General features: G+C 43.3%; 1 protein-coding gene across 1 annotated transcript in view; it reads right to left on the reverse strand.

Moving 5' to 3' along the window:
* LOC138267072 (cohesin subunit SA-2-like) overlaps nt 1–12,182 on the reverse strand; it is a 1,140,873-nt gene that overhangs the window by 317,766 nt on the left and 810,925 nt on the right. Inside the window, exons 17-19 of the mRNA XM_069215920.1 lie at nt 5,757–5,846; nt 5,374–5,574; nt 3,632–3,702 (exon numbers count right to left, since the gene is read on the reverse strand). Coding sequence (XP_069072021.1) covers nt 3,632–3,702; nt 5,374–5,574; nt 5,757–5,846 — 362 coding nt within the window. The remainder of the gene's footprint in view (nt 1–3,631; nt 3,703–5,373; nt 5,575–5,756; nt 5,847–12,182) is intronic.

Raw genomic sequence — 12,182 nt, forward strand, 5'->3', positions numbered from 1 at the left:
TTTCGGGGACTATAGGCATGTTAAAAAAATTCCAACACAAAATCATACTTAAGGATAACGCTGTACCGGTAATACACAAGGCCAGGAATATTACCATAAGTATTAGAGACGAAGTGTCTGGAGAATTAGACAAATTATTGCAAGCTGGTATTATTGAGCAGGTGGAATCATCCGATTGGATTTCGCCATTGGTTGTAGCGAGACGTTCCAATGGCAAGTTAAGATTGTGTGTGGATCTTAGGGACCTCAATAAAAATATTTTGGTAGATCAATTTCCATTACCTAAGATCAGCGAAGTGTTAGCACTTACTAAAGGTAAAGAATGGTTTACCACAATCGACTTGACTTCAGCGTATCACCAGATTTCTTTGCATCCTGAAAGCCGTAGATTGACCGCATTTATTACACCATTTGGGTGTTATCAATTTATTAGGGTGCCATTTGGGTTGGAATCTGCGGCTGCTATGTTTCAAAGGCTGATGTATAAATTATTTTGTAAGGTGCGTGATGTATTTTTTTTTCAAGATGACATATTAATTATGGGAGATACGAGAGATAATCACAATGCCAAAGTTAGAAAAGTTCTCCAGGTGTTGGAAGATAATGGACTTACTGCAGAATATAGCAAATACAAAATTGCTAGGCGAAGTGTCACATATTTGGGACATGAAGTTAGTGGTAATGGCATCCAACCTAAAGCTAGTTTAATACAGGCCATTAAAAAATCACCTGCACCTACAAACAAGGATGAAGTTAGGGCGTTTATAGGCTTGGCAGAGTATTATGCCAAGTTTGTCCATAATTTTTCGCAAAAAACTTTTCCCATTAGGCAATTGCTTAAGAATAGGTGTGTATTCAAGTGGTCTGTGGAGTGTGAAAGGGCTTTTGAAATAATTAAAAGAGACATTATTCAGGCACCTGCTCTACAAGGATTTGACCCAATCTTGCAAAGCATTGTTACTACGGACGCTAGTAGTAAGGGGTTGGGAGCTGTACACTCACAAATGAATGAGAATAATGAGGAGTGTGTAATTGCATTTGCTTCCCGTTCGATAACTGATGCTGAAGCAAAATATTCGGTCATAGAGAGGGAAGCTCTTGCATGTGTGTGGGGCTTGGAACATTTCAGGGCATTTGTTTGGGGTACTAATGTCATTTTGTGGAGTGACCATAAACCACTCACCAAGGTCTTAAAGACTAAAGGTTTGTTCAAGGCTTCACCACGAATAGCTCGGTTATCTATAAGATTACTAGATTATAAGTATGAGGTATGTTATGTGCCGGGGGTCAAGAATAAAATTGCTGATTTCCTAAGTAGGATGCCCCTTGCTAATACGAATGATAGTGTGGCGGGTTTGGAAGATTGCTGGGTAGCCGATATTGTACAAGATGTTCAGGGTATTACTGATGATGAATGGGATAAGGCTGTGGAGGAAGATCTAGTTTTAAACAATGTTCAAACCATGTTGTGTGAAGGATGGCCTCATAAAAAAAATTTGGATGAGAATTTCAGACGATTTTGGGAGGTGAAGGATGAATTGTCTGTTGAGGGGAACAAGTTAATGCGTAATGGGAAATTAATACCTCCTGAAGTACTTAGAAATAAGGTTTTAGATTTGTGTCATGACGGCCATCTAGGTATATCCAAAACAAAAAGTAAAATTAAACAATTGTATTGGTGGCCAGGAATAGATGTGGCTGTGGAAAGAATGGTAAGAGAATGTTTTTTATGCAATGATTCAGAGAAGACTTTATCAACATTTAGACCACCGCTAGTTCCTATTAGGTGTCCTGATATGCCTTGGGAAAAAATTGGTTTAGATATTGCTGGTCCTATACATGCACATGGTGAGTGCAAATATATAGTGGTGATGTATGATCATTTTTCTAAATGGCCTGAAATCAGTATCATGACCAAGGTTGATTCTGGTTCCATTGTGAATTTTTTGGATATGGTTTTCCTAAGAGAAGGTTTCCCCAAAGCTGTAGTTACGGACAATGGACCGCATTTCATTTCTGATAAGTTTAAGAATTTTTTATCGAGGTGTGGCATTAAACACATTACTACGTCCAATTATCACCCGGCTGGTGAAGGTGCTGTTGAGCGCTTTAACAGAGTGTTGAAGAACAGCATACAGCTGGCAGTAAATGCAAAACTAAGTTGGGAAAAAGAAGTTTGGAGAACTGTTTGGTCATACAGGACCACACCTTGTAATTCTACGGGGCACTGTCCTTTCGAGATTATGAGGGGAAGAATTCCGTTATGGAAGGATAACATTGGTTGGATGAAGGATGGTAGGAAGAGTGGTTGGACTGTGGAAGGTGTTAGGAACAACATTAAAATGGCGCAGACGCGTTCAAAAGGAAACTATGATATAAAACACAAGTGCAAAATGGTGAATATACAAATAGGTGATTTGGTTAGGGTGAAAGTTCCAGGTTTCAAAAAATATGGAGCGGGTAAATACTATCCTCCTTTGAAAGTTTTGAAAATTTTGTGTAATGCAGTGCTACTTGAAGATGGTAAAGTGTGGCATTTAAGCAGGGTTTCCCCATATAAAGGAGAGGGGAAGAAGAGTATGATTGGAACTAAATGGTTTGTGGATGATGAGGTTAGTAATGACATGTCCTCACAATGTGAATTTGGAGTTCCAGTTCGACATGCCAATGAGGCGCAGGTGGTTGGAGGCAACGGAGTTCCTATGCAAAGTGATGAGGTAACAGAAAAAAGAAAAAAGAATGTTCAAGAAGAAGGTATGACAAGCTTAGAGAGTAGGTTTAGTAGGTGTGTCAGGGAAATCACAAGACCACGAAAGTTAAGAGAATATGTATGCAACTAAGTCCAAATTCATTGTAAAATTAAATAGTTAAGATAGGATTTTGTAGTCATTAGACATTGTGGGGTATTGTTGGAATAAGTAATGATGCTGTTTATACTTGATATATATGGAAAAAAATATATATATATTTTTAGTGTAAGGGGAAAGATGTGTTGTATTGTTTATGTTGTATATTTATGAAGTTTCATGTTGTCGGGCTCGCGCTAGTTAGCGCGAGCCGGAGAACAAAGGAATGTGAGGGAGGAATGTTGGGGAGTGCGAGGAGACGGTTGGAGAGCAGACCGGAGGCGAGGAAGTAACCGGTCTGTGTGCTGCGGCCGGGTTTTTTTTTATGTATTGGAATAAATTGAATTTACCAGTTGAGACCACGCTGCTGGAGTCCTTTATTTCACCAAAGAAGATTCTCAACACACTACCACTGTTAACCAGGTCCAAGTTTGAGCTGAATTGCGAATGTTAGCAACCGCAGTTCATATTTAGAAGTATCGTCCTTTTACACTGCCACCAGGGAATGTGGGTAAATAAAATATGAATCCACACTGCAGAAGTTTTGGAGGATGATGGAGCCCATCCACATGTTACACCCAAACTGCTGATACTCAAGTAGAAGATTACTTACCATAAGCTTCTCAGGCCAGTGCCAGGAGGAGTTTGGCTAGGATGACCAGGCTGCTAGAGTAATAAGAACTATGTGGTTGAGCAGGAATACAATTCCACTCCTAGCTTCTCCACCTCCAATTTAGGAAATAATTTACTTGCTGTAATATTCTACATCTAGACAATTAACTCACTTGTGGAAGACAGAGATACGCTTCATTGTAGCGGACATGTTGTATATTTCATCTTCATCCACTTCGCTGGCCTGATGGACCATCACAGATGCAGACCACATAGAAAATTAGAGAAAACATGTTACTTCTGTTAATCATCAATGTTCTGATGCGCCTCTCAGCAAGAAAGCAATAAATTTTGAGGGTCTCATTAGTGGCACCATGGTTTGCGTCCCACCAAATACTTTACTAGATATTGAATAAATCAACTGCTACACTTTGGCAAAGTATATACCATATTAAGGAAACCGAAGAAAACAGGAAAATTACATTATAGCTAGAGCTGCACTTTCTTATTCAGGTTTTCATACATTGTGCAATAAGAAAGAAATACCTCACCATAATTGTATTTAATATAGATTCCTTTGGAAACAATCTCCTTAAGCTACACTTAACAAAGGCCCAGCATATTAGAGACATGTGTCACTAGATTAAGAGGAACTGGCAATTATATTCACATGGCAATATGACACCTATTTGCACAATACAATAATAAAGCCACCATGCCAATTATGAGACGATCTGTTTGTTCACAGCCTGGGCCCGTCTCCTCCCAAATCATCTAAACTGATTTTGAATCTCAGCTCTTCTTCTTGTGGTAAAATGCTCCACTAAAGGGCAACTTGCCACCTACAGTCACCAGATTTTCCAACCTCTTGTGACAAGTAAGCTTTTGTCAACACTGGAATTAGTCTCATCAGTCCTGGAGAATATACTTTAACCACAGTTCCCTTCAGCTTACAATGAGAGAGGCTATCGGTTAAAATGAAACTATAATTTTAATCTCTCAATTCTGGTGCTGGTGAACAGGCAAAGATTTACAAGTGAAAGGTTAAATTCAAACCTAAATACCAGTGGAGCACCTGGAAAAATATAGATTTATTAACTCCAAATGCCTTATTCATACATGATATATAATACCATGCATTAAGAGAAAAAAAGAACAAGTTGGTTACATTTGGTAACGCCTTACGTAGTAGAGACTATCGAGCCACAGATTCCTTACCTTAGTTAGAATTATCCACAGACATCAGACTGGAAATGTTTTGTGAGCAGTACCCCTGCAAGTCAGCAGATGGCACAGTTTGACTCTGCATGGTACCTTTGGCGTTGGCTATATCAGAGGCATACAAGATGAGGTCTGTCACCGATGCTGATCGGTGACAGGTGCCACAGGGCTTGAAGCCAGCCTTCCTTGATGACATCTTGCTGACCAGGAGGAATAACCTCAAAAAGACTTTGACAAAAGTCGAAAACAATTTAGGTAAAAAATTACTAAAGGGTAGCTCTTCCCGGTTCTGCACACACTGGTGTGTTAAGAAAAGAACTGATGCCAGCGCACTAGGGTGGTGCCTAAAAAGGCACTGCATAAGTCACTTTCAGTGTGGAGGAAGCTGACGATGCTACGCAGAGCCGAACACCACCACCTAGTAGTGTGCAGGGGTACTGCTCACAAAAAAAATGCCGTATCCAGTGACCCCTGTAGATAACTTAAACATAAAGGATCTGCAGCTAGAAGTCTCCATCAGCTTGTGCAGGCAGCATTTTCTCCCAACTGAATAATGGCTCTGATCAATATTGAACAGAAGCTTTATGCAAATAACACACTTATTTTGAACAGAGAAACATGCTATAAAAGGGAGAGAAGACATTTCTGCCCGCCTGGTCTTGCTCTCAGGATCTTTCCTTTACCAATGGCACACCTGCATTATCTCCTCAACTTCCTGCTGGAATCTGTCCACAAGGCGGTCAATAAGTTGACTGACAGCAATGTTGACGCGGTTGTAGATAGCCAGCTCCTCATTACCAAGGACATACAGCGCACGAGCGGCTGCTTCTAGCACTTCTTGATCTGTATGCTTCTCCACAATTTCCTGGATCTGCTTCAGCAGGAGGTCAAGGTACTGCGAAACAGAAGGTTGGATGCACAAGGGTTCAATTGATACTGCCAGTATTCACTATACATTTACACAGATTTGAAACCCTCAACCCTTTGCAGTCATAAGAGATCTCCTTAAATCATTAACCAGTTCCCTACTGTTGATAAAATTTGGAATCAAAGGAAGTATTTTGAAATGCATCTTACTTTCTCCAATCGGCTGGTGCAATAAATCTCCAACTCTAAGAAGTGCGGCGCACGCAGCAAGATGGCCACCTTCTCAGTATCAGCTGAAAACTGTTAAGATGACAGCAAGTTATGTAGTCAACCAGCAACACTTTCCAGGTCACAGAAAAGTATGTTATAGCTTAGATATATTAAGCTTTTCCAGGCAGTTAAGAATTTAATTGAAGAGAAAAGTTACTTGTCATTCTATCTCTCCTTTGGGGGTATTCTCTTAATTCATTTGAAGTTAACTATCACAATATGGTTGAGATCACATACGTTTTGCAATCTAACATTTGAAATGCTTAACCATTTGCGCAAAATCAAGCCTAAAACATTTACTTTTTTTCCTTAAAGGTTCTAATCAGCAAAACCAGTCTCAACTGTAAATTATATATAGACATCTTCCTTAGTACATTGTCAATCTGAAGCATACGAGTGCTGTACAGATTAAAAACTATTAGTCAAAATCAGAGAAAACATCAACCTTCAGTGAATAAGGCAAAGGCAACAGAATAAATAGGTCTGTGTAATAGATGGGTGACTACATATTGGGAAGATATTATGTGAACAAGTGTGTCTTTAACTGTCATCCGAAGGACAATAAATTAGTGTTCAACCATTTTGAAGAGAATAAACACAGATTACTCAGCAATACCATGACTGGCAGTAGGGTTGACAGATGTTCTGGGTGTCTGCTCCTGTGCCTCTCCGCATCAAGACAATAATACTTAGCAACAGTATGCAAGGAAGCCCATGCAGCCACCTTCCAAACCTCCACAACTGGCACACCCTGAGCTACAGCAGAAGTGGTGTACCGGGCCCTCAACCTTTCAGGTGACGACTCCTTGGCTAGCGTTTAGCAGGGCTTAATACAGAGGGTGATCAAACAAGATATGGTCCTCTTCTGGACTGCGTTTCCCTTCCTGGCTTCAAAACAGCCCAGGAAGAGCTGATTGACTGACCGGTAATCCTTGGCTTGGTCCAGATAGCACCTGACCACCCACCTAGGATCAAGCGGATTCAACTGTACCTCCTCCTTTGTAGCAAGAGGTGGAATCAAAAGCTTTCGGACAAGTCTCTGTCCAGATTACCAACCTGGGCTGCTGCTTAGAGGTCAGCTCAGTTAAGAGGGCAACAATGGTGCCATATCCCTTAACAAATCTTTTGTAGTAACCAGTGAGGCCTAGGTTTGGGTTTTAGGTGGTTGCCAAGCCATGACTGTCTCAGTCTTGGCCTGGAGGGGCTGCACCTTGCCACCATCTATCATGTATCCCCAATACACTACGGAACACAGTCCAATCTGGCACTTACTGGCCTCGATTATAAGTCCGGCCTGTTGCACCTATTGGATATGAAGCTGTTCCTCCCAGCTGGCACTCTAGACAGCAATGTTGTCTAAGTAGACCGCACAGAGCACCTCTTTACCAGCCAGGACCCTGTTAACCAACAGTTGGAAGGTAGCAGGGGCATTATTCAAGCCTAAGGGCATTACCAAGAATTTGTAATGTCCCTCAGGGGTTGAGAATGCAGACCTCTCTATTGCCCCCTCAGTCAAGGTAATCTGCTAGTACCCTGAGGTCAAATCAAAGGTACTGAGTAATTTTGCAGTGCCTAGCCTGTCAACAAGCACATCAGCTCTGGGGATGGGGTGTGCATCAGTCTTGGTGACAGAATTTAGGCCTGTGTAGTCCACACAGAACCGAAGTTCAGGTTTGGAACCCAGTAGGCCAGCCTTTGGTACCAATATCACTGGGCTCGACCAGCAACTGTTAGAGGTTTCACGGAGCACCCTTAGCGGGGTTTCTAGGGGTCTGAAGATCCACTAAGTGGCCTCATGCTTACGCTCCTTTATTTCGTATGTGCCAGTCCAGCGATCCTGGAGAGTAAAAGGCTCTACTGGTTCCATGACCCATACTTTGTCACCCAGTTGAAACCCTACTAGAGTGGCCTTCTGGTCATACCAGCATTTCATTACCGCTTGACTGGCCTCAAGGTTGCTTTTGGCCTTTTTCAAGAAGCAGTGCATCCGGTTGCAGGGAGCCAACATGTAGCTGGCCCCACCTGGTGGTGGTGGTGGTGGTGGGGGGGGGGGGGGAAGAGAGGTTCTTGGGAGCTTTCTACCACTCCTTCTGGTCACTTGTCAATACTGAGAGGTCCCCTAACAGAGTAGCCATAGAGGAGTTCAAAGGGACTGAACCCTACCCTTTTCTGTTCCATCACTCTGTAAGCAAAGAGAAGGTATGGCAAGAGGACATCCCACTTACAACTCATGGCCTCAGGTATGCCTGCAATATTGCCCTTCAAGGTCTTGTTGAATCTCTCAACTAGACCATTGGATTAAGGGTGAATGGGTGTGGTGAACTTGTAAGTTACATCACACGAAGCCCACGTAGAAACCAATGTTACAATGTTTAGGGGAGAGAGCACATGCACTTTAGCACTGGTCAGCAGTAGTAAAGTGCACAGAGTCCTAAAACTAGGGAAAAAAAACAAGGTCAGAAAAATAGAGGCAGGCAGGCAGGCAAAAAGTTGGGGGATGACCACCCAAAGGCTGTCAGGTCTAACAACTGCTGAAAAGGGAAATGCTAACCAAGGGCAAACTAGTACCAAAGGAACCTAAAGTTACTAATATTGGTTACTTACACATAAACCTTGTCCCTGTGGAGTATCAGGGTGCATGTACCGTTTCCAGACAAAATACAGGCTTTGCCATAACAACATTAACATACTGCACTCTAGATTATTAAAAAACAACTTAAAGTGGTTGGGGCCTATTAGTTATAAAGGCAATCACTAAGATTTCAAAGCGTAAATACAGGGTGCATGAGAACTACAATCATGTCAGAACAAAGCCAGCCTGAATTCAGAATCCGTACAGGGCCCTACACTGCTTCAATTGTTATAACAAATTGCTTGATCGTTTGAGATTTCATTGCTCAATCCATGATTGTGTCTATCCCACATAAAAATCCCAAAACACTTCTCTACACTTACGTACTTGCTCTGGATCCATTCCTGATTTTGAATCAATCTTTCCTAGAATCAGCCATTTAATATCTTCTTGTTTATGATAACATAATAAGTAATGTTTGCCTATTGGTGCACGCATTTTTTGTGTGTGAATGGCTGATCGATCCTTGGTGAGTCTAGTTGCGAGGAAGCGAGAAGTCTCCCTAACATAACCTAATTTGCAGGGACAGACTAGGTGATACACAACATTTGTGGTTTTACAATCAGTAAAACTTTTCAACTGTATTATGCATTTCTGAAGTGTGTAGCGGTCAGTCTTAATAGCACTCACATCTATAGTCTTCTGTATAATCCTGTTCTTAGGTTGTGTGGGTGATCTAACTAGTCTTTTAGATATGTATTGTGCCTGAAAGCAAACAGTAGTCTAGGCAGCTGTTGGCTCTGTTCGTTGTCAAACTTTTGGTCAGTTGCTTGGGTTGGGAATGGGGAGGAAGCTATAAGAACGAGTTACTTACCTTCGGTAACGACTTTTCTGGTGGATACATTAGCTACCTGTGGATTCCTCACCTGATGAATACTCCCATGGCGCCAGCATTTGACGGAAATCTTCTTACTAGTCTCTGCACGTCGACGAGGACGTCACTCTAGCCCACGCGACGCCGTCTGACGTCATACAGGCAATAAGAAGTCCTCGCCGACGTGCCGATGACAGTACCAACATTTTTTACGTGCATGAGAATAATAATAACCCCATGCAATGAAAGAGCAAAGCAACATCTCTTAATATTGTAAATCACACAACATTGCAATAAAATAGCTGTAGATTTTATATATATTTTTTTTTTTTTTTAAACAAATAAATATATTTATACATACGAATCATGTATATACCCAATATATATATAGATTTATATATAAATATACACATATATACAAATATCATACATGCAAAATGTATTGCAACTTTGAAGACCAAAAGGAGCACACTCAAGGATTGCTTGGAGAGACCAAAAAGGCAACGGGGAGGCGGGTGGGACCGTGAGGAATCCACAGGTAGCTAATGTATCCACCAGAAAAGTCGTTACCGAAGGTAAGTAACTCGTTCTTCTGATGGATACAACTACCTGTGGATTCCTCACCTGATGAATAGAGTCCCAAAGCAGTACCACGCCCGGCGGTGGGTGCCTAAATGGTCAAACCAAGAAATCCTGCAGCACTGACCGTGCAAAATGACCGTCCCTTCTGACCTCAGAGTCCAAACAGTAATGTTTCACAAAAGTGTGAAGGGACGACCAAGTTGCGGCCTTGCAGATGTCGACCACAGGAACACCCCTGGCCAAGGCCGAAGAGGCCGACTTAGCTCTGGTGGAGTGAGCTCTAATGCCCTCAGGCGGATCCTTCTTTGCCAAAGAGTAACAGATTTTAATGCAAAGAACAACCCACCTGGAGAGTGTTCTCTTGTGGACTGCCTTTCCTCTCCTCTTGCCCACGTATCCGACAAACAGCTGATCCTCCAGCCTGATATCCTTCATTCTGTCGATATAGAAGCTCAACGCCCTTTTTGGGTCCAGGCGATGTAGTCTTTCTTCCTCCTTTGAAGGATGAGGCGGAGGATAAAACGTGGACAAAGTGATTGTCTGAGCCAAATGGAAGGGTGAAACAACCTTCGGAAGGAAAGCAGCCTTGGTCCTCAACACCACCTTATCCCCATAAAACGTTATATAAGGGGGTTTAACCGATAAGGCCTGCAACTCACTCACTCTCCTTGCAGATGTTATAGCTACCAGGAATACTGTTTTAATAACCAAATACCTTAAGGGGCAAGAATGCATAGGCTCAAAAGGGGACCCCATAAGGAAAGTCAGGACCAAGGACAAATCCCATTGAGGCATAACGAATGGTTTTGGAGGATATTGATTCAGAAGACCTTTCAAGAATCTGAGAACAATAGGGGATTTAAATAACGATGGTTGGTCTGGAAGACAAATGAAGGCTGACAAGGCCGACAAATAACCCTTAATGGTAGCTACTGCACAACCTTTCTGCGCTAGAGACAGTGCAAAAGACAAAACATGTGACAGATGAGCATGTAAGGGATCAATCTGTCTCTCTCCACACCACATAACAAATTTAGACCACCTATTAGCGTAGATAGATTTAGTGGAGTGTCGCCTGGCCGCTAAGATAACATCCACTACATCAGGCGGGAGAGAGAAGGAACTCAGGTTGCCCCGTTCAATCTCCAAGCATGTAGGTGCAGACTCTGGAGGTTGGGGTGTAAAACCTGCCCCTGCGACTGCGAGAGGAGGTCTGCCCTGAGAGGGAGACGGAGCGGAGGGCACAGTGAGAGTTGGAGAAGGTCGGAGTACCATACCCTCCTTGGCCAATCCGGAGCTATTAAGATGACTTGGGCCCGGTCTTGGCGAATTTTCCTCAACACTCGAGGAATCAAGGGTATGGGGGGGAAACGCGTAAAGCAACTGGTCGCACCAGGTTATCTGAAACGCGTCCCCCAACGCTCCCTGCATCGGATACTGGAGGCTGCAGAATAACGGGCAATGCGCGTTCTCCCGAGTGGCAAACAGATCTATCCGAGGAAACCCCCACATCTGGAAGATTAAACAGACTTGATCTGGATGGAGACGCCACTCGTGGTCTGCCGAGAATTGGCGACTGAGACTGTCCGCACGTACATTCAAGACCCCGGCCAGATTTGCCACCAAGCAAATCTGATGGTCCTTTGCCCAGGACCATAGCCGAAGAGCTTCTCTGCAGAGAAGGTACGACCCTACTCCTCCCTGTTTGTTTATGTACCACATCGTGGTAGTATTGTCCGTCAGGACCTGTACCGACTGACCACGAAGGGATGGGAGGAAGGCCTTGAGAGCCAAACGTACAGCCCGTAACTCCAACAGATTGATATGAAACACCTGTTCCTCTGGAGACCAAAGCCCTTTGATCTCCAGATCCCCCAGATGAGCTCCCCATCCTAGGGTGGAGGCATCCGTTATTACCGTGGCCACTGGTGGCGACTGCGCGAACGGCTTCCCCTGTGAAAGATTGTTGCCCGCAATCCACCACTTCAATTCCACAGCAGCATCTCTGGAGATCTTGACAGTACCTTCTAAATCTCCCTTGTGTTGAGACCACTGCCTTCGGAGGCACCACTGAAGAGCCCTCATGTGCCAGCGAGCATGCGTGACCAACAGAATGCAGGAGGCGAACAGACCGAGCAGACTAAGGACCTTGAGGACTGGAACTACCGCTCCATTTCGAAACATTGGAACCAATTCCTGAACATCTTGAATCCGCTGAGGCGGAGGAAAGGCTCGACTCAATGTTGTATCCAGTACTGCCCCTATGAACAGGAGGCGCTGAGAGGGCTCCAGGTGAGATTTGGGCACGTTCACCGAAAAGCCCAGGTCGAACAACAAC

This window comes from Pleurodeles waltl, chromosome 12 (assembly GCF_031143425.1).
Source record: "Pleurodeles waltl isolate 20211129_DDA chromosome 12, aPleWal1.hap1.20221129, whole genome shotgun sequence".
NCBI lineage: Eukaryota > Metazoa > Chordata > Amphibia > Caudata > Salamandridae > Pleurodeles > Pleurodeles waltl.